A 27290-nucleotide genomic window follows, 5' to 3' on the forward strand; every position below is an offset into this window, starting at 1 on the left:
GGCTGTTAAAATACTGAAACAGCTGCACAGGCTTTTGTAGTGAAGGGCAAATGCAGCGCTTTGATGGATCATTGTTGTAGAAAAACTGTTGGGGTAAAGAGAAGGCATCTATATTATTCCAGTGTGTGATGGGCGGTGAGGCTAGGAGAGTTAGAGAAGCAAGTGGAGCTTTTTCTGTGCTTGGGAATTTCTTTATTTGGATTTCCCTTCACCCCTTTTCTTGCAACAATCGATTGCATTTGAAGGACTTTAATTGCACAGGTACTAATTGGTAAAGCACACACAGGCACAGTCTGCACATCAGGTGCATCGACATCCTGTTTCTTACAACTAGAGATATGAAATATACAAGTTGTGTTTGTGTACAATCATGCATATTGCACAACATGTTCATATATGATTAATCATCTTTCTCTGTGCGTGTGTGTGTGTTTTGTAGAAGGAGCACTACTACAATCCCAACTGTTCCTTCTGGAATTACTCTGAGCGGAGCATGATGGGATACTGGTCCACTCAGGGCTGTAAACTGCTGGAAACCAACAAGAGCCACACCACTTGCTCCTGCAGTCACTTGACCAACTTCGCCATCCTCATGGCTCATCGGGGGAATGTGGTAAGTGGCCCTCTCCTTTGCGGTCTGCACGAGCCATTTTTCTGTCTCAGTTAGTTGTTCTTCCGTCTCGCTGACAGATTTGTGCACACATGGCAAGAACAAGAATGGCATTTCAGTGGAGATAATTAGATTATTGCTGGAGGAGAAGGTAAGGGTGGGGGAGGAGGGGAGGAGGTGGAGAAAAGGAAGCGGGCTGTCACTTTAAAAGAGCGAGATTGTGGATCAGGATAGGAAGTGCCGTGCCATTATCAGAGGTAATTATATTTTACCTATGGTCCGTGTCTAATATTCCTCCATGTCCCTGGGAATCATGGGAAACAGTATAACCTCAGCTTTAACTTATGTTTCCACCCCTCTTGAAGTGGTGTAGGATCCATTTGGTCGCGAAATGCAATTACAATCCAATTACATGATAAATAGCATGTGTAGCGAGGACCTAGCCAGTTATAAATGTGGAGGATAAGTTTGTGGTTGCTTTAATAATACGTCCCATTTCATGAACTCTGTCCCTGTCATCTGTCTTAACCTCAACCTTAACCACAGCTTGAAACCAGAGCCCTGAGGCTAGGCTTAGCCTCACACCAATTCCCTGCACATCACCTCAACTGCAACTCCTGCCCTCAATAAAATTACAAATATCACAGGAGGAATTGCCTCACATTCGGGCCACCATGTCCTTGAGTGATATTTTGTATGGTCAAGTCTGCTATTTTCACATTTGCCTGGTGCCCATCTTGAAACGCACTCAGTTTTAGATGTTTCTGAAACACGGCGCAAGTTGACCTCAAGAAGGAGAACCCACATGTGGATGTCACATCACGCAGCTGTGGTTCTTTGTGGCAGATTTTGAAACCGATGTCGCTTGCTGCAGTAGCATGGGCCCCATAATGTGATCTAGGCCTGTTCTGTTTGAGCGCCAAATGTCATCAGGTACAATCAGGTTAAAGGATAGGTTCTCTGAAGCTAATATGAGGCGTCAACAGTCTGAGTTTGTCAAGTCAAGTGGATATCTTCCAGAGTTATTGTGTTTTTATTACTGTCCTTTCACTGCAGCTCAACTGGGACACACTGTGGAAACACAAAGAGGGATTTTGTGCTAAAAAGACTATAACTTTGGCATAGGGGCGCAATTTTGATTTCAGCCGTGGGTGGGGCACAGCACAGGCACAAATCCACTAAAGGGCTTTAGTTTTCCAGATACCCCTACCAGAAATGGAACAAAACACGACCATGTTTCCTTCACAATTTTGATATTTCCCCTTCATCATAACAAAAATATTTTATACAGCATTGTTCAGCAAAAACTAATAAAACTGATCAATATATTGAATCAACTCATAGGTGGAAAAAGTGCAGAATAAAACCACCCTGGAGATGGTGGTGGTGGTGCTTGGGTTACTATAAAACCAGGGTCTCAGTTGGTATGGGCAGAAATTCGATATTGACACCTTTTTTAAAATAAAGTTACCTTTCACTTAAAGAATTACACGATGGTTTTCAAACCATCACACTGATTAAAGGCCCTGACATACCAAGACGGCCATCGGTGAGAGTTTTGTTGTCGAGTGTCCTGCACCATTGGCATTAGTCGGCCCTTGTTGGGGTTTTTTATAGGCCAGTTCAGCATGTTGACATCACTCTGACTGGAAGTTCAGCTCAGTGCATGAGAGGAGAAACAGAAGTGAGGAAAGTAAACAAACTGCTAATGTCAAGAGGGCATGAGATCAAAACACATTTGTTATATTAGGTAAGATAAGAAAATACGATTGAGCTCTTTAGCAAAAACATTTCATGATGGTTTGTGTTACTGTCAGTCAATATTCTTTGTTCCTTCAACATCAGGTTGTGTTGGTAATGTGCTAACAGGCTAACTAGCATCTTGAATCCGTCCTGTCGGTCTTACATCTCTCTTTCAATTATGAATACAGACTATTGCTACCTGCTGCTATGGAGTTATTTCCTCTCAGACAGGTGCAGAACATGCTAGTTAACTTGGCTGTAGTTTTAGCGGTATGTTCAAGTGCAACTTTTTGGCCGTGGTGCAGGCAACATGAGACGACGCAACAGTCAGCCTTTGTTCCGGATAGTTCTTTGAAGTGTGTCAGCACAAAAACAATAAGGGTGGTGCAAAAAAGTTCTACGTAAAATACATTTTTTTCATGTTAAAATGTAACAAATTTTGCAAAATAAACTGTTTTTTTTTTAATATAACTTATACTTTTGGACATATATTAAAATTTTAATTCCACACTGCAAACTTCACTATAACAGATACTGTTACTGCTTTTAAAGAATTTAAAGAGTTATTCTCATTTCCATACTCTCCATTCATTCTCTATGTAATTTCTACAACTTACTAGATACAAAAACCCATTCCAGCTTCCATACTTTAAGAATTACAAACACACTAGTGTGTGCAGTTTCTCTTTCTCTCTCTCTTTTTTAATATAACATCAGATTTTGGACTGTAAAAAGTACAGGCGTTCAGTGCTGCCTTCTGATGAAGTGCATGTCCCCTGTGTCCCTCTTGTGAATTACACCCCTGCTTTGGAAGATATCTGTTTGATTTGTGCAACTTATATAACCGAATTTTGTTCCCTATCTCTGGAAAGAGCATTAGGAGCAGATGTTTTAATAGCCAGAATGAAACCTGTTTCAGTGTCCATATAGGCACTATTTTTGAAGGCAGTGTGTCTGTTTCTCTGCAGGGGGACGGGAGTGTCCACGAGCTTCTTCTCACCGTTATCACACGAATGGGTATCGCTGTGTCTCTCGTCTGCCTCGCCATCAGCCTCTTCACCTTCTGCTTCTTCCGAGGACTTCAAAGCGACCGCAACACCATCCACAAAAACCTCTGTCTCAACCTCTTCATCGGCGAGCTCGTCTACCTCGTGGGCATCAACATGACAGAACCAAAGGTACCGTGGAAATGATACTGCAGAGGGTTTTAACGTTCATACTGCTGATGAATGGGCTCATCTGCCGTGAAACGGCAACCTTTAAACACTTGAATTTCTCCTTCACTTCTCCTGTAAGTGGCTGTAAAGTTAGCAAAGAATCCACATTAGATTAAAATGCCACATTTATATTCTATATCTGCTCATTCCAACACTTGAAGATCTATGATGCTGACTGTGATACTTCCTTTTCACCAACTCAAGCCTAGTTCTGGTCTCTGGGCTGGTGCTAGTGCAGGTTCATAGCTGGTTAAACTTCCAAACCTTTTAAGAACCAGCTTGCTTTTTCACAGGATAGAGAGCTGAGTCATTATGTTACTGCAGAGCCCTGTGGTCTCCTAGCAATGCTAACACCATCTTCAAGCAACAGAAATAGTGGACCACATGGTAACTTTTCAAGTGTTGCTCCTGGCTTTGGAAGCATGCAAGCACAACTTGTCCAACAAATTTTGGCTGCTGATCATGATTGTTATGGACGGGCGATATCCAAGAGGAAAGTTAACTTCCTACATGTTGTCTCTTCCCGGATGACTGGTTTAATGTTATATCCATAATGAAGCTCAGGGTTTTAAAAATGGTTAGTTGTTGGTGCCGCTACAGTATCAGGTTTCTTAGCCGCGAGCCGTTTCTTTTGCTGTCAAAATGCACAGAACTTGTTAGATTCCCCACCTGGTCTGAACAAGCACAAGAACTGCCCCGGTGGAAAAAGTACAAGTGAAATATTCAAACAGGATAATATTTTTTGGCTGTGTTTTTTCTGTGGCCACACCATTTTATCAAACAGAAATATTCAACACATGATTGTATTCAAAGTTCCTACATCATTTATAGCTTTGGAAACTTTGGGATCTTCAGTGAAACTGAAAATAAAACTCTGTGGTTTTTAACAAAGCTTGGTTGAACCCACCAGTGGATTATTGGGAAATTGTACATTTTGTACTCCTCCTCTACTCAGCCAGACCATGAAAAACCCATGGATGTCTGTGCATGAATAATATTGTATGCTGTTAGTTAGTTTGTGATGTTACCTTAGCCTAGCTTAGCTTATTCACTGAATAGTTATGATTCAGTGCCATTTAGAGTTGGAAGATACACACTGAAATTCTCAAATGAGTATTTGTACTCTTATTACCACTTTTTAGCACATGTGCATTGTCACAGATACTGAAATGTCATTCTTGCGTTGTTGATGTAATAAATATGTGAAAAAACGACATTTTATCGCCTTATAAAGGTGTTATAGCCCTTTCACATATCCAGGAGACACAGAGCAACATTAGCATTCATTCGGAGCAGTGTTCCTGTCCATCTGATGAATGTAAGGCCAATATTCAATCTCCTTTAGCTCTGATTTTGTCTTTAAGCACTCCTGAGGGCAAGATTTGGCTCTTTAGCAGCTAAATGCTCCGCTATGTTCACCAACTGGTTACTAAGTTTGTCTGTGTTCTGAGCAGGTAGTAGGTTTATCAAAGGGTTTTTAACAGCTGTCTGCTGCTGCAGCAAAATGTTAAGCTGGAAAATGCTAAAAATAGCTTGAACAGTCTTTTCCACATTACATGCAGTCATTTGATCCAATTAAAAAAATTGATTGGAGCAACATTAAGCAGAGCCGCCACTTGTAGTTTAACTGAACTGGGCTAAAGTCACTAGTCAATGAAATTTTAAACCCTAAAGAAAAGAAAATCCCTCTGAACAACCCCTTAACTTTGTGTGTACTGTCTTTGTGTGTCTTCCTGTCAGCTGGTGTGCTCTATCATCGCTGGGGTTCTCCATTTCTGCTTCCTGGCTGCGTTCGCCTGGATGTGTCTGGAGGGCGTGCAGCTGTACCTCATGCTGGTCGAGGTGTTTGAGAGCGAGTTCTCGCGCAGGAAGTACTACTACGTCTCTGGGTACCTCATCCCGGCTGTGGTGGTGGGCATCTCAGCTGCCATCGACTACAGAAGCTACGGCACACAGCGGGCGTAAGTGTGACATCTCTGTAGAGATTCGTCTTTTGTGGGATAAAAATGAGGCGCATTAGTCATCCCTTCTCCCCCATCAGCGTGCATGTATGTGGTAATGATAGTAATATCACAAAGAGTAGTCCATCTCTGCCCCCTCCTAAATTTCAAGAGGCTGTGAGCAAAGCTGCAACATTAATGAATACGCTGGCTAGCTGCTCTGGCCTGCTGGGTTTTTATTCTTCACATGTGGATAATTGCTGTCCTTGTCAGTTAAAAGTTTATGCACTACTCCGCTGGTCTTCATCCAAGCAGCAAGCTGTATGATTTGTAAGACTGCAATCTTCTAATTTATGGAATCTAAGTTAATGCTTTTTTTCAGACTCAATTTTATTGCCGTAGTCTTCACTTCATTTCTGTTCCCTGGTGATATACACAGAGCGAGGTGCAATTCATTCTTGAAACTGTCTACAATACATTGTTTACTGTTCAGAGTCTTAGGTATACACAGTCAGACATCCCACATTTGTAGACATTTGCAGACCGTGAAGTCATGAGTCCAATAACCGCTGCCTTTTAGACTGCAGCTTCTCATGGAAAGAGGCCAATGCTGCCTCAAGGTCGGGTTTTCTTCTCTGTGGTCAGAGGAGTCTCTATTCTGTTGCTGTGGCGTATTATCAGCCAACTCTGCTGGGGCCTGATCGATGAGACACAACTATGTTTTGGCAATGAGATGATTTAATGAACTGAATATCACCTTTTGCACCCTGCAGATGCTGGCTGAGGGTTGATAACCATTTCATCTGGAGCTTCATTGGACCTGTAACCTTCATAATTGTGGTAAGTTGTAATGTTGTGCACGCGTGTGATAACTTTTTTTTTTTTCGCTCAAAGAAAATCTTTGAAAACAGTTTATAGATTTTCTGTCTCTCTGTACTGGCAGCCTCTCAGTGCTGCTTTCTCAGATCAATTTGCATGAAAGGAAAGTGGTCCCATTATAGCTGACACGAGGACATCAGTGTCCACTCAGCTGTGAAATCCTCTGAAATCAGAATTGGTGCACAGCAACAACTTAAAGCTGTTTGGTCCTTGCTGTACATCTAGAGAATACTCCCCTCCCGCAATCAGGAGGAGAAATCGTCTCAGGCATGAAGGTCATTTGCTCAGTGGGAAAACAAGGGTGATGGTGGTGGTGGTGGTGGGGGGGGGGGGGGGGGGGGGTGAACATGGAAGTAATGAGTGGGTGGGCCAGACAACCATTACCACAGCTCATAGCCCTGCTGAGGATCATGACACGTCCCCAGCCAATCCCAGCACACGGACATCTCCATCTTCACCTTTTAATATTTTATGTGGTGCACTGGGTGTTCTCAGTGCACACGTGCACACACGCACATGCATGCATGCAGGAATGCATGCACACAGCCCTGAACAAACACTCACTGTGTATCCATAGAGGCATGTACGGTAACACACATGTAAATCTGTCCATAAGCTGTAAATACATGCAAAAATTGGGAGAAGTGCTGCGTCAGCGGCGCTGTTTTTCTTGCGTTGTATTTGGCAGAGAAGTGAGAGACCTGAATATTGTAGAGGACGGCCCCCTGGAGATGGGGCACGAAGGGGGGGGAGTCCATATGTAGTTTGCCTCAGCTTTCTGCAGAGTGCCTCCCTGCCTGTCCGTCCGTCTGTCTGTCTCATCGGATCTGTGTCATCACTTGCGTCTGTGTTAAATGCATCTCCAGCCACTCGACTCATGCGGACGTAAATCGGCCCCAGTGGCTGCGAGACAAAACTCGGCATTACTCTAAGCTGTGATCTAAAAGCCTCTTTCTGTCTTCTTAGCCACTCCTTTTTCTTCCATCTTTTCCCCTGCTGTTGTTGGTTTCCATCTGCTTTCCGCTCTCCCTCTCTTTGTCTCCATTTAAAGACCCTTTCTCTGTTGCCTCGTAGTGTTTCTGTACGCGATAATAATGAGGATCTTTTTGCTCATTTGTGAGAGAAGAATTGAAAATGAAGTTTTTGATAAACTACATGGAGATCATTACGCTTTGTGCTCTCGCCAGCTCGTACTTTTTTGTCATTTATTTTTCCTTCATGTACAGTTGATTGGTCACGCTTTCAAAATGCACGCCCAGAGCAGATCGGTATAGAAGTTTTTAATAACACAAAAATGTGAACATATACTTGTTTTTCATTGAAGTGCACAGAAATGCATTTCAAAGGTTTAATATGAGATCGGGCCAAATTGAAGCACATCTCCTCCCTTTCTCTCGGTGACAACGGGCCCTCGAGTGCTTAGAGAGTCATCCTGAAAGAATGGAAACCTCACTGGATGTATGGCTTGAATCACTTAAATGTTTTTCCTGGCTTCAATAAAAATTGTTTCTAAAATATGGCACCAAGCTCCGTACTTTCCTTTTTGTGTTTTTCTGGAGCTTTGGTCCGTGGTACATCAGGTCGGTTTGGACTCCATCAGATATACATTCTTGTATTCGGCGAGTATTTGCACTTTGGGATTGACTATAATGTCAAACAAGACAAGAAACTTTCAGCGCAGCTTATGTTGAAGGCCAGAGCTGTGTGAAGTAGAGCAAAGCGTTAACCTCTCACTGTTGTTTTTCTCTTTGGAAGTCGGTGTACTTTATGATCTGCACTGAGGCATTAAATTTTTATATTCCTCCCGGTAAAGGTATGCTGGTGCTGACGCTCACTATAAGAGCCAAAACCACTAAAGATTATTAATACTTTAAGTCAGTGTGAAACACAACTATGGGTGGTAGCAACCAGTGGTGGAACCTAACTAAGTACAGTTACTCTGTGCGCTGTACCTCGCTACAAATTTGAGGTATTTTCTTTTTGATTTTACTTTACTACATTTCAGAGGGAAATATTGTACTTTTTCCTCTACTGTGATTATCCAGTTATTGATTGAACCACCCAACATGATGTACAAGTAGAGCTGCAATGATTACCTGATAAATCAATTAGTTAATTGACATAAAATCAACTGACAATTATTCTGATAATTTAGCTCATTTTTCCGTGCAGAAGTGAATCCAGATGTTTCGTGGCTCCAGATTCTGAACTGTGAATATTTGCTGCTTTTTGCTAGTAATTATTTTATTTTATTTTATTAATTTTTATTTTTATTTATTTATTTATTTTATTTAGGAATTTTGATTCTCACTATTTTCTGATTTTTTACAAACCAAACAGTCAATCAGTAATTTGAGAAAATAATCCATAATAAAAGTAATGCAGTGGCAGCCTTAAATAAAATGATTAAAATTAGGCTCCACTTCAACCGGCTGTAAACAGTAAAATGTTGCTCACTCATTAATGAATGAGGGATAATTATCCAATGATATTATATGTTATAATATGACAGTGGCACATTGAGTATTTCTACTTTATTTCTTTTAATACTATAAGCAGAGTGTGACCTACAGGGGAGCCAAAAGGAGCTTGACTCCTCTTAATGAGACATGAGCTCCCCTGGAAACGTCATTTGTGACATTTTGGAGTGGTCTCTAAAATAGTGAAAATATGCTATTTTTGCCATGCATATCTATTTTTTTGTATCTTCATCGTCATGGATCATGTGTATAATTAGCCTATTATAACACATGAGGGTGATTCATCATTGATTCACTTTGATAAAGACACCGGCATCCATGCTAGTCTTGCCATCACCATCGGAGCATTCAATTCAATTCAATTCAAAGAACTTTATTTATTCTAAAGGAAATTCGGTAACACTTTACTTGAAGGTATCTACATAAGGGTGACATGACACTGTCATAACTATGACATGACACTGTCATGAGCTTGTCATAAACATTATGTTCATGTCATAAACGTTTATGACTGCTGTTATTAAGTGTCATTCGGTTTTTGTAATGACAAGTTGACATTGTTTGGGTTGTCTTGATTATGACAACTTGACATTAATCAAAGTGACATTACCAGAATATGTTTTTGTCATGACAAGCTGACATCGAATTTGTTTGTGATGTCCTTATAATGACAACTTGACATTAACATAAAAACATCTTCTGGTAATGTCATCCTGGTTAATGTCAAGTTGTCATTACAAGAACATCCCGAGTAGAGAATGAAATATCTGGCAAAATATACAAGATAAGGCGGCGGTGCAATATCATAAACTTCACTCACTTTGAATCAAAGCTCAAAAAAGAACAAACTCAGTCTGCGCACCGAATCGCCTTCATGCATTTCTCTGTATTGTAGACAGCATACAAAATATGTAATAAAGAGCACCCCTTCCCCACCATCACCACCACCTCGTAAAAGGTGAGCTCATTGATTATGAGTACATTTTCCTGGTCATACTTTTACCACCAAAGGACTTGGAGTATTTATTCATCTTGATATTAGTACTTCTACTTAAGTAAAGGATCTGCGTACTTTCTCGTCTCGCTGTCAGCAACAGGAATTGGATGCCTTTCTAAGTGCAGTCTGTTAACCCTGATACGCGTCTGTTTTGACAGGTCAATGTCATCTTCCTGATGGTGACAATGTTCAAGATGGTGAAGCACTCCACCTCCATGAAACCCGACTCGTCCAGGCTGGGAGGTATCAGGTGAGGGGTGTCACTCTGGCAGATTAGGCGGCTGCACTGTGGTTTGCTCGCTCTGAGATGGTGTGTATGTGTGTGTCGAGTGGGGGTGGTGGTAATATGCACCATTACTTCTTTTGCCTCCCTCCTGAAATTCAAAAGCTGCTTTTGACCAACAGGTTTATTTGATTTCCTCTTCTCTTAAACCCGACCATGCCAATATTTCTCCCTTTCAGATTTTATTTCGGTCCGTACAGAGGGTGGCTTTTTGGTTCAGTTTATGATTTCACTATTTGCACTACGCAGGGTTATATTGCCTTTTTTTATTTCTTCATAACTGCATTTCTGACCTTTTGGTATCTTTTTGCTCTTTTGCTGGCATAGTTTACAGGCTCCCTTGGAAGACGGATTCAACCGCATGACTTATAGATTTAAAGATGGTGGAAACGAGGAAAAAAGACCCGTCCCCCTTCTCTCTGCTCCAAGTGGGCTGCATTTGCTCGATAAAAAGACAAGTCCCTGTCCGTTTCTGTGCCTGGATTCTTGTTCAACAGTGTGTTTTGAGGGCAGGCCAACATATGTTATGTGGGCGCTTGATTTTTAGGCAGCCACTCTGATTTTAGTCCAAAACAAACAAAAAAACAACAAAGAAAAAGGCATAGAATTGGCATGCATTTTTGTTTTTAGCGCTCAGAAAGCCCACATTGTGGATGCTGGATTTCACACATTATCTTGAGAAGTCAAAACTCATTAACTGTCATTAATTAGGGTCTACCTCAACTCTGCTGTTTTTTACTGTCTGTGTCAAAAAGTGAAATAACTGGTTGCACTTTGTGTGATTATTCAGACAAAAATGTTTTTTACTCTTGTTTAAAAAGCACCAAAAAACTTGGACAGAAAGTCTTATCGGCCATCACTCATTTTTCTGTGGGTCCTCTCTCAGTGACATGTTGTTGTCCCATTTCTTCCCTCCTCGCCGTATCTCTCTCAGCGTGACTCACTGCTCTCTTGTGTATCAATAACAAATAGCCATCGTCATTGAAACTGACTGTGAAGTTATCTTATTTCCTCTAAGCTTTCCTGGAAGCCGCCAAGGAAAAACATGCTGTGTTTGCAGTCTCTGTAGCCAACAACTCCAAGGAAGACCAAGGAAATATTTTTTGACTCAGTGTCAAATACCGAATGCACATTCATTCCAAAACTTTGTATCAGCATTTATACACCATGCCGCCGCTAGTGCAACATGTCCAAAAGCAAAATAGCTTCTTTTTTTTTCTTAACAAGCTGCTGTCCAGGTACAGAGAAACATCAAACCAAGCAGAGATGAAATCCACTGCAGCGTTGCAGTCTCTCATTAATATCACTCTTCTTTCTGTTTCGCAGGTCGTGGGTGCTGGGAGCATTTGCCCTACTTTGTTTATTGGGGCTCACATGGTCCTTTGGGTTGTTGTTCCTTAATGAATCATCCATTGTGATGGCTTACCTCTTCACCATCTTCAACACTCTGCAAGGGATGTTCATCTTCATCTTCCACTGCCTCCTCCAGAAAAAGGTCAGATTTCATCCTCTGTTGCTCTGTTTTATATATCTTTAAATTAAATAATAACAATAATATAATAATAATAGTAAGGGCAGTGTAAGCCTGAAAACAGACAGAATGAACATAAAACAGAACGTTTCAGACCTGTATCAGGAAGTCAGAGCTAGTAAAAGACTAACGTGAGCAGATTCGTTTAGTTTTCTTTTAAAAATATTTAGCCAGCTTCCCTGATATCTGTAGGTAGTGTGTCCCATAGATTTGGGGCGTCACTGACAAAGCCTGCATCCCCCAATCTGGGAACCTCCGATAAACCAGCAGCAGATGATCGCAGTGTTCTTGAAGGCTAATTGTTAACAAGGGAGTTAGCAATGTAGCTCGGTCCCAGACCATGTAGGGCGTGTATACAAGGAGGAGGAGCTTAAAATCGATTCTAAATGTAACATACATATATTATCTTAAATGTATAATATAATATATTTGGACCAAAAAATGCATTTGAGGACATCACCTTAGAAATTGTGCCATTTTTTACTATTTTCGCTGATTTTATTGACTAAACAAAAAAGGGAACTAGTCCCCCAAAATTCGATAAATATACAGTATCCCATTATCGGGGCCGATATTATGAATTTTTAGGGTTATCGGTATCTGTGATTTTTTTCCACCGATATGCCGATATACAGTTTCGTTTTCCTTAGCTGTGTTGTTTGCCCCTGGAGTGCTTCTCACTGCTTCTCATTATTATTATTATTATTTATATTATTTATTGTTTTTCATTTTGTTTTTTAAATTTTGAATTTATGATTATTGTGTATTTATTTATTTATTTATTTATTTTTATTAATCTGTTTTTATTTAGCCGACATATTCTTCAACTTCATTACTTATTTGTTTATTTTTAATTTATTTATCTTCCTATTTATTGAAAGATCTAAAATTTCATTCTTTATTCTGAGTCTTTGTCCTGCCTCTGGTGTTGCTTTGTCAGTGTTTATTTTTTTAATTCTGTGTCAACTGTGATTTTTACAGCAGACATATATCGGTTGTAAATATCAGCTATCTCCGTTTCATAATAATCGGTATCGGTATCGGCTCTGAAAAAACATATCGGTCGATCCCTACAACAGACATGTATTTAACTACTATTTTCGTAGTGAATTAATTATCAGAGCCACTTCTCTCACGTTAGAGGATTTTTTGCTTTTCTTTTGCTTATTGTAAATTGAGACTTTTTGGTCTGACAAGACATTTGAAGACGTCACATAATCTTTGACTCAGGAAACTTTTCTGTTATTTTATAGACAAAACAACAAATTGATTAATTGAAAAAAATAATCTGTAGATTACAATAATGAAAATTATCATTAGTTGAAGCCAAAGTATGTTTGCTGCAGCATACATGCAGCAGAGCGCGTCCATTTTAATCAGCTGAAGCTGCTACACTGACCACAGAAGCTGTGCGCACCCGAGCAGGCATCGCACTGCTCATCTCTATTTTTATGCAGCTGATCTTTTTTCCCCTACCTGCCCCTAACTACATAGACTTGTGGATAAAACAAGAACAGTCGATTCAAATATGATTAAAATACAAACCTCGTTGGCAACGCGACACAGCAGAGAAACCTTGTGGGTGTTTTTACATTTCACATTAAAATAAATCAATTAAATCAATGCATCCTGTAGTTAAGATGATCCAGCTAATTAATTCAGTATGAGTTAATATAGCCTGCACGTCCAAACCCTGTACAAGTGACTGCACTATTACTTGGCAAAACTCAGTATGTACACAGTGAAATTGGCAGCAACCACACGCTAGAAAGACAGAGTCTGTGTAGCAGTAAAAAAATCCGCCCCGTCAAGGTGATCCATCACGTTGTGCTCCATGTATTTCGATTGTTGCTGTCATAAAATTCAAACAGGGCACTGCCAAGAATTGTCCATTTCCTTCCAAATCTATCAAATCCTTGGACTGCAGGTGGGGTCTGTAAATATTTACATTACAACATTTTGACATTTTACATGAGGCATTTCATGATACTTTATACATTCTTACTCAGCAACACTTACATCACAGTGCTTCCTCTCTGCAGCGTTTCAACGTGTTATCACAGTGTTTGTTATCGCCGTCCTTACAGATATGGCATTTAAACCGCTGTCAGCTGGATGGCATTTGATAAAGATTTGGGATTTGCATCTCTCGTGGGGAAGGGGGTTATGTCGCTGTCTGTGTGCTCAGTCAGTCCTGATCTTTTGTTCCTTCCGCAGGTCCGCAAAGAATACAGCAAATGTTTCCGTCAGTCCCAGTGCTGCGGCGCGCTGCCGTCTGAGGGTCCCCACAGCGCAGCCAAGACAGCCACGTCTCGATCCACGGCCCGCTACTCATCTGCAACACAGGTACGTAGGTATGCACCACCGGGAGACGGTTATTTTGGGGTTTCAGAGAATGTGTGAGAAGGTTTGTGTGTGAATTAATTCCTGTTAATTATATATTTGTGGAATCAGTTTTTTTTTTTGCTTTACTTTTTTTCCTTTAAATAATAACTCTGGTGATATTGTTTAGTTTTTAATTGTCAACACATCCCATGAAAAGACAAAAACTAACAGTGAACTGATCCTAATAACAAATATGTGGTTATGTACCTGATATATATAGTAGCTTCTCCCTCCGTGCCATAGACCTCCATCATTGTGCAAAAACATTGTGCAGAATTGTTGGTGTAAATACTCACAAGTGCACCAAATGTGTATTAATTTACAGCTGACAAACTGCTGAAAAACGTTTGACAGTATTGAGAAATGGACTCTCCCATTGTCGGTTTTGGTCTTTGCACAAGATTTGTTGACAATACTTTTATTATATCAGCCTTCACCTTTAGTAAAGACTCAAAATTGTATAGCAGAGCCTCTCAAGAAAGAAATACAGTTTAAACTTCTCAGGAAAAACTTAATAACACTTTGTCACATTTCAGTCTTCACTTTCTGATGTTGGGCTTTGTTATCAAACTGTCAGGCTGCCAAGGTCAGGGGGTTATGACTCATTTTGAATTTAAAAGTACAGTGTAGCTAGCAGACATACAGCATTCATATATTTAAGCTTTTCTTTTTAAATAATCTTTTATACCTGTTACCATGAATTATTTTAAAGGAGCAAAACCCAGAGAATTTTGTAAAAGACAAGAAAGTATATAAATAAAGTTTTTAATCTCTCTTTAAAAGCATCTTTAAAATTATAAGATTCTTGAAGTATCCATTTTGGTTTGGGTTGGATCAATAACAGGTGCAGGGCTTTGTTTCACCACTACATGACCATGTCATCAAGCAGGGGGTTAGTTGAATCTTGTATACAAGTGTAGGGTCACAAAACCCCCGCAGCTCCTCAATCCTCAGCCTTGAATAACAGCGGCACCATGTCGAGTCCTGATCAATGGCTGCTTTTCCCTCCACCCAGAGCCGCATCAGGCGGATGTGGAACGACACTGTGAGGAAGCAGTCGGAGTCCTCCTTCATCTCGGGAGACATAAACAGCACCTCCACACTCAACCAGGGTAAGCAACCCTTTCTTCCACCGCCACCAGAAGAGACACATACACCATTCTCTTTGTGATGAAGCTCTGAATTCACAGTAAACACTTCAATGGATGTGGCTTACATGGCTCTGTGGCAGCTGGGAAAAGAGGAAGATAAGGCATGATTTAATGTTGCGTTTCTTTTAGTGGTAAGCAACACAAAAAAGCATTAAATGCCGCCTGTGTACCAAAGTTCACAGCATTTTTCCCTCCTCTTTCCCGCTCGGTGGGATCACGTAGAAGGCGAGGAACAGACACGGAGGAGATATTTAGTGTGGCACAGAATGTTTCTGATGAGGACTCGAGTTCAAATGCCAGCGACTCTGACTGTGCAGCAGCCTCTCTAACTCATCTTCACCCTGGAGTGATTGTCAGGATGAAGGTAGAGGTGGAGGAGATGAGCAAAGTCAGGCTGAGGTCAGAGCAGGTTTTGGGAGTGATCCCGGCATCTCAGGCTGCAGACTGTGCCAGTGCAGATTTGGCTGTAGTTATGAATTAGCCTCAATTTTTTTGGAACACACATGCCAACGCAAAGTTTCTCAGCGATCCTTCCAAACGACTGAGGATAGTTATTACATTCTTGGGGATTTACACAAGCATGCTCAGGATGATAGGGATACTGTATTATTCATGGCAGGCCATTTAGACATGTTTTGTCTAGTGTCTCGACTGGATGAGTTTGTTTAGACGAATATGTTTCACATAAACATTGGAGTTGATTGTGTTGCTATGCTTTGGTCAACACTCGTCGTGATAATGTTGTTTGTCAGTTACATCAGCTGACTGTTTGGATAATGTCTTGCTCTGACCAACGTTTCTATGGCTGCTTTGTGTCCGTAATAAAGGCAGACGGTGTCAGATTTTGGACAACGAATGTCAGTGTTTGTTTATGTCGACGGCTACCCAGCGCACCACCACAGACCATGAAGTACAGTACCACCAGCTCTTTTTCCTCTACTGTTATTTTCCCTCCTGATTTTTTCTCCCCCTCTCTCTCTCTCTTCCTGTTATTTCAGGGATGACTGGCAACTACCTCCTAACTAACCCTCTCCTCCGAACCCACGACACTAACCCTTATAACAACCTGTTGGCAGAAACGGTGGTGTGCAACACCCCCTCACCGCCGGCCTTTCACTCCCCAGGTGCACATCCACCCTCCACTTTTATTCTTACATCGATTTGTGTGTGTGTGTGTGTGTGTGTGTGTGTGTGTGTGTGTGTGTGCGCGTGTGCGTGTGCGTGTGCGTGTGTGTTTCAAAGCAAAAGTTCAGCAGTTTGGAAAATACACTCATTGGCTTTCTGGGGTAGGGTAAGATGAGACGATCGATGCGACTCTCATGTCTGTCTCCCTCTCTTGTTAAATATAAACTCAGCTTGGATTAGCTTAGCTTAGCATAAAGACTGGAAACAGGTGGAAACAGCTAGCCTGCCTCTGTACAAAGGTGACAAAATCCACCTACCAGCACGTCTAACAATAAATAATTACACACCATGTTATATCCTCTTTGTTCAGTGCATACAAAAACAAGAATTTGCCAGCTTTCTAAGAGGGGTTGTGTGCTGGACTGTGTCTCGGCTTTGATCAGTTGCTAGGCAACCAACGGAGACTGAAAGACACTAATGGTCACAGCCAGTGTTTAGATAGTTTCTCAAAAAAGTAATGTATTACACATTATATGTTGCTTTTTTTAAAAGTACTGCGTTACTTTACTTAATTACTCCCTGTAGAAAGTACTTTGTTACACTACTCATCACCTAGGATACATGTCCAAGTAGCTAATTGAAAGTTATTAATATAACGTTAAACTTTACACTCTCATATCAGCACAGGCTCAATTGGAGTATCAAGATGCACTGGCAGAGGGCCATAACCGCCTCAAAATCAAACTATATCAATAAATAAAACAATATATAAGAGTTTGGCCTTCATTACACCACCTTGTTCAAATATGAAAAATAATGTATCAGTAGGCCTAAATAAAATATAAGAGACCAGCCTTCCTAACACTATAAGATTATTACAGATTTAAAAGGGAAAAACTTTTTAAATGGTACAAGAGATGCATTTAACGTGCCAAACACACCCACTTTAATCACTCACTCATTAAACCATGGCTTAATCCAGGGTTGTCAGACGTACAGCCCACCAAAGCGTCCACTCTGGCCCACTAGATGACTGTGCACACCTAATATCTATAATCCTGCTTCTTTAATAGCTTCGCGCATATGTAGCAAGTAAACACGAAATATTCTAGCATTCAGACTAACGCAGTGTTGGTGTGAACGGTACACTGACAAAACTTCAGATTGTAAATGGTTTGTAAGGCAGCGGATGACTTAACCTGCTTCTTTCTGAGGATATTGCAGGCTGTTCATCATTTGATTCGTAAATGCATGAATGTTTTTAGAATGAACTTCCTTACACAAAAAAAAAAGAAAAAATTTGAAGGGGTCATTATTTACAGGTTATTATGTAATGGTTTTACCTGTCAGGCCCACTTGAGATCAAAGTGGGCTGTATGTGGCCCCTGAACTAAACTGAGTTTGGCACCCTTTGCTTAATCGCAGAGTTGCCCAGCGGATTTGACTTGCTTGTCATTAAAACAGCGGCCATCCCTCATGAGGAGGAGTCTCTCAAATCATTTGTCAGACAACCTGTCACTGTTGTCGGCGCATTTAATCTTTTATTTAATATCGGCTTGTTATGCAGATAGCTGAATAACTTATGTAACACAAGTAACAACATAATTGTAATGTGATTATTGAATTTAGGACAGTAATGCATTGTATTACTGTGTTACAAGTAAATGTAATTTGATTACAAGTTACTCCCAACACTTGTCATGGGCAAGAAATAGTCTAGCACAACATCTTCCTGTAGGGGTGTCAGTGGCTTCGTGGTTATAGCAGGCGCCCCATGTACAGAGGCTCAGTCCTTGCTGCAGTGGCCACGGGTTTGCTTTGCTGCGTGTCATTCCCTATCCTATCTCGCGATCACAATGATTAGCACAAATTAAACGAAAGTCCACAATATTTGTGGGGGCTTGCAACGTTTCAAAAGTCCCGCGATTTTTCCACATTTTTCCAGCCGACCGGAAGTCGTCGTGCATGCAACATCATTTGAAACGTCATCAGACGCATCAAATCGTTCTAATGGCATTGCAGTATGGAGAAACGCTCTGTATTGACATAAGAATTTGCACTGTTTAAATACATCAAATATGTGTTGAATTTATTAAAATGTTTACAGAAGATGTAGCTTAAATGTTGTTTTTTCGCAACATTATTAGAGTCCGTGTTTTAAAACTAGAGACTATAGAGAACTATAAAACACATTTGCAGCTATTTTTGTAATATTCAGTATGATTATTATAGCAAGTGAATACATGACTTATTTTTTTTGGAGGTAGTAGTTTAAAAAAAAAATCACTTTTTTTTCTCCTTTTGTCATTTGCCGCCATTTCCCGCAAAAAGTCATAAAAATGCTGCAATTTTATCGCAATTTTTGACAAAATTGGCCGCAAATTCAAGGGGGTTTTTTTGCCGCGAGATCCTGGAGGGACTGCCTATCTCTCTCCTGCCTTTTCATGCATCACTAAAGGCACAAAAAGCCCAAAAAATAATCTTTAAAAAAAATATATATATATTCCTGTAAAATAGCAAATAACAGTATGGTTTTCACACTTTACATGGATTCAACAAAAGATATTTAACATGTTTCCTAGTGGCCAGGCTAGTTTTTTCCTTGTTTCCAGTCTTTGTGCTAAGCTAAGCTAAGCTAAGCTAAGCTAAGCTAAGCAGCATCTGGCTGCTTCTTCATAAGAAACAAACAGTCATGAGATGGTACTTATCCTCTCATCCAGCTCTCTCCTTTAAGTGTGTTAGATTTATATAAAAAGCATGAAAAATCTCAAGGTTGTGGCTCCGACACATAATGCATTATGATGAGAATAATTACTCTAGATTTATCGTTTGTTCTTCCTCATTCACACCCTCTCTGTATTTCCAGTAGTTCTTATCGAAGCGACGTTCTCCTTTGTAAACACAGAAGGAGATAAACCCAGACGTCAGTGCTATCTTATCTCCTCCGCTGAGCAGTCATATGGGAATTCCTATCTGTTGAATATGAGCTTCACACGCTGGTCTGGATCATTTATGCTGTTTCCCTTTATTGGTGGACGATATCATGTTTAGATTGTCTCTAGTTTACTTCCAATTAGATCAATTTAAATCATGTCAGTGTTTATGGTGACCTAGTTCCTCACTGGCAGAGCGAAAGAACCCCAATCAAAAAAAAAGAAGAAAAAAACAGAAGCTCATGACGCAATGCGGGCAGAGTCATAGCCCTCAGATATTCCCAGGCATTTGATGATAAAAGAGAATATACAAAAACGGCAGTATGGCGAAAGTGTGTAAGGATACGCAGTAATGTATAGCTTTAACCTACTGCAGTCATCACGGCCTTGTGTTGTGCTGCGAGCTCGCTTACAGCACAAAGAGAGACACTCGGAGATAATGAAGCAGGGTTGGGACCAAACAATGACTGCAAAGAAAATCAAAGACTTTCCCTTTTTTTTCTGCCTTTTTTTTTTCGTTCTGTGAGCTCAGCAGCAGCTCAGACGTAGAAGTCAGTGTGTGTTCAGACAGCTCGTGCTTTATTGCCCTAACATGTTTACCTATTTAATCACTGTTGTAATCACATGTTAACACTGAAGCACCAGAGACAGATTAAAAGTGGTGATATTTAATTAGCACTTGATTTTGCATGTCAGCATAAACACCTCTTTTATATCTTTAGAAACGCGTCTTGTCCCCTGCTACTCTTCGCTGTGTTCGCACAACAGAAAGCAGTGACAAACAGAAAAGAAAAAAGAAAAAACATATGGAAACTAGTTTGAGGATAGCAGGCAAACGGCATGACACACAAATGTCAAAACCTGGTGTGAAGATCACCAACCAAGTATGAAATACGTGCCGAGAGACTGTCAAGTCTAACATAAGCTTTCTCGAAATTTCGCCTGCTATAGTCATTACATTTAGCTCCTGGAAAAGGATGAGCGTGTCCTCTATTATAAGTGTATTAATACTAAGTAATGCTCTGCAGATGTTCATCCGATGCAGTAAAATCGGTAAGGAGAACATCTTGGATGAATCTCTGCTGGAACGGTTCCCAGAGTGCAGCTGTCGCCGTGTCCAGTTGAATTCTGTTCACATCATTTCCCCCCCTCTCCCGGTAGACAATACCTGTCTGCAATAAAATCACTGCCTGTGCATAAACAAATGCAAATTTGGAAGTAGGGTCTATTCAGAGAGGTGTCTAATAATCTTCCACCCCCCTCTTTTTGCCCTTTTGCTCTCTGTGCTCTCATTTCACTCTTTTTAGAAATGTCTTTGATGTTGTTTTTAGAGCTTTTTTTTCAGTTGCTATCTTCCTTCTTCTGACACGTTCATTTGAAACCCACGACTGCAGTTTTCCCGTGTTTTTTTTTTTTTTCCCTGCCTGTGATGACATCCCCCTCACCTTGCAAAATATCAGCCTTACAGGCTCACGGTGTACCCAGTGAATAAAATCTTCATATCAAATCTAACTAGCCCTCTTCACGTCATCCTGCTACTTGAGCTTAGTCACCGGGCTGTCCAAAATTAGAGTACTCCACTGTGTGTGCGTGTGTGTGTGTGTGTGTGTGCGCGTGTGTGTTAGTACATAAAATTGATGTGCACTTCAAAAAAACAAAGTGTCATTCAGAAAATATTTTCAACAGAAATGTTCCTCTTTTTACTGTAGGTTGAAAAAGACTGTGCTTGCTGCTGAACCCTTTCACCTGCTGAGTCCAGGATTCAGTTGTCCTTGATTTGTCCTTTAGCTCTCTCAAACCGTTAAACACATAATTTCGCCGTCATTCTCCAAAGCATCACGGGGGCTAAAAGAAATTACAGTTAATTGCAAGGACACAAAGAGTTGGACCGACTGAATCCAGGCTGGATGTTACAAGCTTTCCACTTTGGTCTTATTTCAGTGATTTTGTTGTTTCTGCTGCAATTGAAAAAAAGCATCTGTTTTACTTTTTTTGCACATCAGCTGTTCTTAGGCCACATAGCCTGAGCAGACACACTTGATGTGAGTGTTGGCAAAGTGAGTCATTGCACCGTGCCTGTCTGTCGTGGTGTGTGGGGGTTCTTGCCGTGCTTGTGGGGCCCCAGTGCAGAGAGGTGGCTGGCCATCTGTGTTCGACATTACTCTTTTGTCTTGCCTTCTTTTTAAAACAGGTGGAATGTTTTATTCATTGTTAATGTCACAACACTTCCTCATCAGCTTGTATTAATTTATTTCTTTTACTCCCATCCTCTGCTGTTGCTTTCTGTATGCAGCTGTGTTGTTACCTGGTCATCAGCTACTTCTGTAGCGTGTTGCTGTACTCTGTTCTTTCTGTTTTAAGTCATCTTTTGTTCTCATCTCTTCAATATTGTTCAGGATAATCTCTTAGATTGGCTATAATGATATTCAGCCATAATGAGGATGGATATGGTGGGGAGCTTATTGGGTTCTCCTTTGATTTTTAAAACTTTTTTTGTATTTGCATAAAATTAAAATTAACCCAGAGATCAAAGAGCACAAGAGTGAAGTGTCCTGAGCAGTATCAAGTTGTATGTGGATGGTGTAGTGGACACTGTTTTGTTCTACCAAGAGGCAAAAAAAAAAAAATCATGTCTCACGCACTCGTTTTGCCTTTCGTTGCAGGACAGCACTCTCTGAGCAACAGCAGGGACATCAGTGCCATGGACACCCTCCCCCTCAATGGCAATTTCAACAACAGCTACTCCCTGCGAGACGACGACTATGAGACCGTGGGTGTCAGAGCCCCGGGTGACCTGGGGGGCCTCAACCTGGATGATGCCGCCTTTGAGAAGATGATCATCTCTGAGATTGTCCACAACAACCTAAGGCCCCGCGGGGCCCTGAAAGGTCGCGATGCCCCGAGGGAGCAGGACAGAGCCTTGCCTCCGCAGACCAGAGTGACAGTGGACCGAGGTGGGGGCGGGAGCGGCAGCGAGGATGACGCCATCGTGGCGGATCACGCCGAGGCCTCATCCCCCCAGAGAGGAAGTGGAAGAGGAGGCCACGCCACCCTGGAGCTGCTCCTGCACCCCCACCACAAGGAGGCGCTGGAGGCCCCCCTCCTGCCCCAGAGGACTCACTCCCTGCTCTACAGCGCCCAGAAGGCCCCCAGGCGCATGGAGGAGCAGGGCGGCCATGGCTCTGAGACTGTTACTGCAGTGGAGGACGCAGGCTCCAATTCACCCAACAATAACAGAGACTCCCTTTACACCAGCATGCCAAACTTGAGAGACTCACCCTCGCCCTCGGCTTCGCCATACCCCCCAGAGGAGGAGGAGGAGCTCTCCCCCTCACCTCGAAGCGAGAGCGAGGACGCGTATCATAAAAGCATGCCTGAGCTCGGCGATGCGCCGCAGCCCCTGTCCTACTACCACATAAACCGAGGCACCAGCGACGGGTGCATCATCCCGCCAAACAATGAAGACTGCGCACAGGAAGGAGAGGCGCCCAGCGACGGACAAATGCAGCTCATTACCAGCCTCTGAGCCGGCCCTCTTTGTTTGCACAGGTTTTAACAGATGGGTGCTTTCGGTTGATGTCAAGAGAGCCGGCAAGTCTGGCTCCGCACTCCACATGCCCTTCCTGTTAGGACAGGAAGTGAAATGCTGTTGGGTGGGAAAAGGAATGAAGAAATGACTTTTGCACACAGATCCCATTAACACACAAAACACGTCCATCCGAGGCCAGACAAATGTGGACTGTGAAAGCTCTGCTGTTGGACTAAAGAGGTGCAGAGAATAACACAGGCCGCCGCGTCAGAGATAAGTCTGGCATTTCTGTTGTACTGTACTGTCAAAGAATAAGGGATGAAAAAATACTCCAAGGAAAGAACTATGAAACTCCTGACATATTCTTGGGGGACTTGCAGAACCAGGGTCTTTTTAGTCATGAAGTACAGAACTAGAACTAGTGTGGCTCCACTACACAGTCAGGACTGTAAAGTTAAGAAACCACTAATTCAGACTCAGGCCTTATATTTTCTCTATTGCACATTTAACTGTTGTCAAAGTAACAGCTAAAGAAAATATATTTTGCTGTACCACTAGTGTAAAAAGTAAAAAAAGAAAGAAAGAACAAAAAAAAAAAGGAAATGGCAACCATTCAGTAGTTATGCCCTTTCAATGTTAATAAGATTCTTCGAGGTTAAGGTTAGGGACAAGGTGAATCAAATGGTGGAAACGTGCTTTTTCCTCTCACACTTGACTCGTTGTAGTATGTATTGAATATTAAAAAAAGTTTCGGAGCTATCAGTCCATATGAAATCATGCTCACATCTCTGCTTGTGAAGTGCTTTTGCTTTCATGAATGATGAGTTTTTGCCAGTAGTATATTTGTTAACACCGGGCCATGCACAGATTTGGAGTGAATTGGAAACTTGTGTAATTTATTTTACTTGAAAGAAATTTGTCAGGTTTAAAGACTTATGTTCGCGTCAAGGCGATACTGCAGTTTTGGCGGACATATTTCATCCTTTGACACTAATTAATTTATTAACTAAAAAAAAGGAGAAAAAAAAAGAACATGGTTGGAACGTGTGAAAAGTTGTTGCAGCACTGATTAGGTTCATTTTATTTCTTTTGTAAGAGCCCATCATCAGCTGATATTTAATTCAACTCCTGTTTGATATCAAATAAATGTGAATTTTTCTTGTTCGCAGATGTCTGGCTACTAATTCATGTTGTGTAGGAAATGAAAAATGGCAAGACTGGGGATATTTTATAGCTTTTGTTATCATCAACAAATCCCATGAAACACAAAAATCACTACGAAATTCAAAAAATTCAAATGCCTTTATTGTCATTACATGGTCATTCATTTATTTTCCATAACCACTTGTCCTGTTGGGGGTAGCCGGGGGTCTGGAGCCTACCCAAGCTGACAGGGCTATCGCAGGGCTAACACATAAGCCCTTTTTAGACAGGAATTGTGCAAATTTGCAGGAAAGCCCAGTCAGTCATTTTTCAGCATTGGCAGTATAAAAACAAAATCGGGGAGTGCAGCAAAATGCCACCTGCCTACTTTTGTTTATGCAGAATGCGCCTTTTTCGGGGCAATGGGGGGCGTGAGCAAGTAACAAAACGTGTAGCTCAGCGTGTGACGTAAACAGTGACGTTGGAGGGAAGCCGCGGCTGGTCAGTCCTACGATTCTCTCATAAGTCGGCCCGTTCCTCACCGTCCCCGTCATCTGACGGTTAATGGCCTCTTCGTTTGCGAGGACAAGGAGGGCGCACAATTCCTTGTCTCCTCAGTTGCTCATCTTTACAGTGTCTGTCAGGTTTGTGTTTCCCTCTTGCTACTAGCTGCTCGCTAATTCCTGCTATCAGCTGTTTCCTGTTTATCCACCGCCAGTGGCTCGCACATGCAGCGTCATCAACAGCTCTTCCCACAAGTCTTCAACAGGCCCTCCCGTGGCAGAAGGGTGCCTCGTTCTTCTTAAACCAAAAAGGTTCCACCAATATGTCTACCCTACGAGGTGGAAAATTGGGCACCTTGGATCAACTCGCCAATCCGGCTCTGTGTGTCTAAACGCTCGCAGCTTACCTGCAAAACGGCGCAACATTCGCCGAAAATCTGGCAGTGTAAAAGGGGCTATAGACAGACAACCATTAATGCTCACATTCACATCTGCAGGTAATGTAGAGTCACCAAGTAACCCAAAAAAAAAGAGCAAAACTAACAATGTGTTAGCCTGTCCAAACTTTCCTTAGCATCTGCAAAGTCATGTTTTATTCACTCTGGAAGATGCGTTCCCCTCTTTTTAAGACAGATTTCCAGTCTCCCTCAGGTTGACCGGACCAATCACGGCTGCTTCTCTAATGTAGGGTTGTTTTAGACAATGACTGACAACTCGTGGAGCCTTTGTGCTCAACGCAAAATACGTAATGATGTCATTTTTTGGCTTGCGCACCCTTGCACCGAGGACACTACAGCTAGCAAACCTTACAAAAGCGGCAACACTTGTTCCCAGACATATTGATGCTGCCCATCTCTGCACGCTGTAGTCTGTTAAGATGTGTCTGTCGCTTTGCAATACGTCACGCGATTGGTTGTATGTCTATCCAATTGTGTTCAGAGGCTGATAACACCCCTTGGAAATCATTTAGCCACCAAACTCCTCCATTCCCTAACAAAGAAATTAATCTTTAAGAACTGGCCACCAATATATACTTTCTCAATAATTTCCTTAAGAATCAGGGCTCTGTAGTTTTCTTCACAAAGTTTCATTAACAGGAATAAATGGAGGTTTTATTGGGGACTACTTTCAGCTGCAGATTAATACACATTTGGCGCGTAAGCGAGGATTTACTGCAGCAGCAAATAAACTACAGTGCCCACGTTCATTGTAATAAAGGAACATTTTATATTCGAGCAGCACAAGACTTCATTTCTCCTGTAAAAGGAGAAATTTCATCACTGCAGCCAAAATCAAATCTCCCTTTATCATTGCTGCTTAAGCCAAGTCAGATGACTTCTATTTTGTTTCAGTTCTCTTTGAGATTTTAACAGAACAATGAAGTCACTGTACACCTCTGTCACTGTACACCTTTCTGTGGATTATATTTAACAGTAATGGAGAACAGAAAAATAAAAGAGCTGAAAAAAACCCAAATATCTCAGTAAAAAAAACTAAATTGTGGTGCATGTTTTGAGAAATGATAGCTGTGAAGCACCTGCAATCTGAAAGAAATGACAGCTTGTGATACATCGCACAAAACAGTGTAGGATGAACATGTCACTAATTTAATTTTAACATTAATCTGTTCTCTGTTATCTTAATGACAAATTAATTAAACCTCTATTTTGCATGTGAGGATGTCAGCATGACTAAAATGTAAAATACTGGCAGCCTCATCCTTTAACTGCCACTGTAAGAATACACAGTGACAGTAATTATGCAAGTTTAACAAGATGTGCCGTAATCATTTTTGATCGGTGTCTAAGTCGTTCCATGTGCTGAACTGTAAGCACATCATCCGAAAAGGAGACAGAGTGCATGAGACTCACATCATAGATTTAGCAGATTTAGCGCTCGATATGTCTTTCATCCGTGGCTTTCCAGGAGTGTCCTGCTCCAGCTGACCACACACACACTCAGCAGACGTGCAGTACATGCAGCCGCTGGAGGATCTGGGTGGTGCACTTTATTAGTTGGAGCTGGGTGCCAGTTTGCTGTCAAGAGACTTGACGCAGAGGCCAAGGCAAAGCTCTGAGTCCACTGTGGCTCTCTGCCTTGTTGTTTGAACATCAGCCTCTCAGTTTACACAGAGCCATCCAAAAAGCCCGGAGAGACACTGAATCGGTCTGTAAATTATACGGAAACTTGGCTTCTGTTCAGATATAAATCAAATATAATGCAAAGTCGATGACCTGCTCACGCTTCATCGGGAACGGGCCAGGCATTGTCTGCGAAAGCTTCTTTATTATAAACACAGGAGAATCGACATGGCGGCTCACAACTGGCTTCACATGAGACTAACCCTTCAGGGGGGGGGTGTGATGTCACAACGAGGAGGGGAAGTTTCCCCGTCTGCGTTTTCATAACAGACAAAATCATGATGAATGAATGTGCTGAGCTCCCTTTGTCAAGCATAAGGATCGGTTTTGCATGATGCATATATATTGGTTCATTATCACTAAGTCACCTGTGCTCTGTATTAGCTCGCTCACCCTATTATCTTAAAGAACATTGGATTCTGAAATTGAACAATATATAGACGATCTCGTCTTCTCCCTCAATAAGGCTGGAGGGCTCCTTGATACGAAGATCAGCGCATCCTGGGCTCTCCTTATCCCGCCGTGATGATTTCCGACCATTCATCCTCTTCAAAAGCTACTCCCTCCACCTTTGACTCCTCATTGAGTCACTGACATCACCATCTGTGATTATCTGATTATATTATGATGCAGCATATTAGCCATGCAGTGTTTGCGCTGCAAATGAAAAAAGTTGTCAAAGTTTGTTGGAGATGAAAGT

At 41.5% G+C, this 27290-nt stretch overlaps 1 protein-coding gene across 5 annotated transcripts in view; it reads left to right on the plus strand.

Moving 5' to 3' along the window:
* The window catches only part of LOC126409092 (adhesion G protein-coupled receptor L2-like), a 115791-nt gene extending 91830 nt beyond the window's left edge, over positions 1–23961 (plus strand). Inside the window, exons 12-21 of one of the 5 annotated variants that reach the window (XM_050075003.1) lie at positions 440–613; positions 3322–3531; positions 5311–5531; positions 6284–6350; positions 10025–10116; positions 11476–11644; positions 13898–14026; positions 15081–15177; positions 16215–16340; positions 21938–23961. In XM_050075003.1, coding sequence (XP_049930960.1) covers positions 440–613; positions 3322–3531; positions 5311–5531; positions 6284–6350; positions 10025–10116; positions 11476–11644; positions 13898–14026; positions 15081–15177; positions 16215–16340; positions 21938–22800 — 2148 coding nt within the window. In that variant the 3' untranslated portion in view covers positions 22801–23961. Of the gene's footprint in view, positions 1–439; positions 614–3321; positions 3532–5310; positions 5532–6283; positions 6351–10024; positions 10117–11475; positions 11645–13897; positions 14027–15080; positions 15178–16214; positions 16341–21277; positions 21868–21937 lie in introns of those variants that run through there. The other 4 variants (XM_050075005.1, XM_050075006.1, XM_050075004.1 and 1 more) reach the window with 4 other exon arrangements.
* Positions 23962–27290: the final 3329 nt, after the last annotated feature.

The sequence above is a fragment of the Epinephelus moara genome, chromosome 21 (genome assembly GCF_006386435.1).
Source record: "Epinephelus moara isolate mb chromosome 21, YSFRI_EMoa_1.0, whole genome shotgun sequence".
Taxonomy (NCBI): Eukaryota; Metazoa; Chordata; class Actinopteri; order Perciformes; family Serranidae; genus Epinephelus; species Epinephelus moara.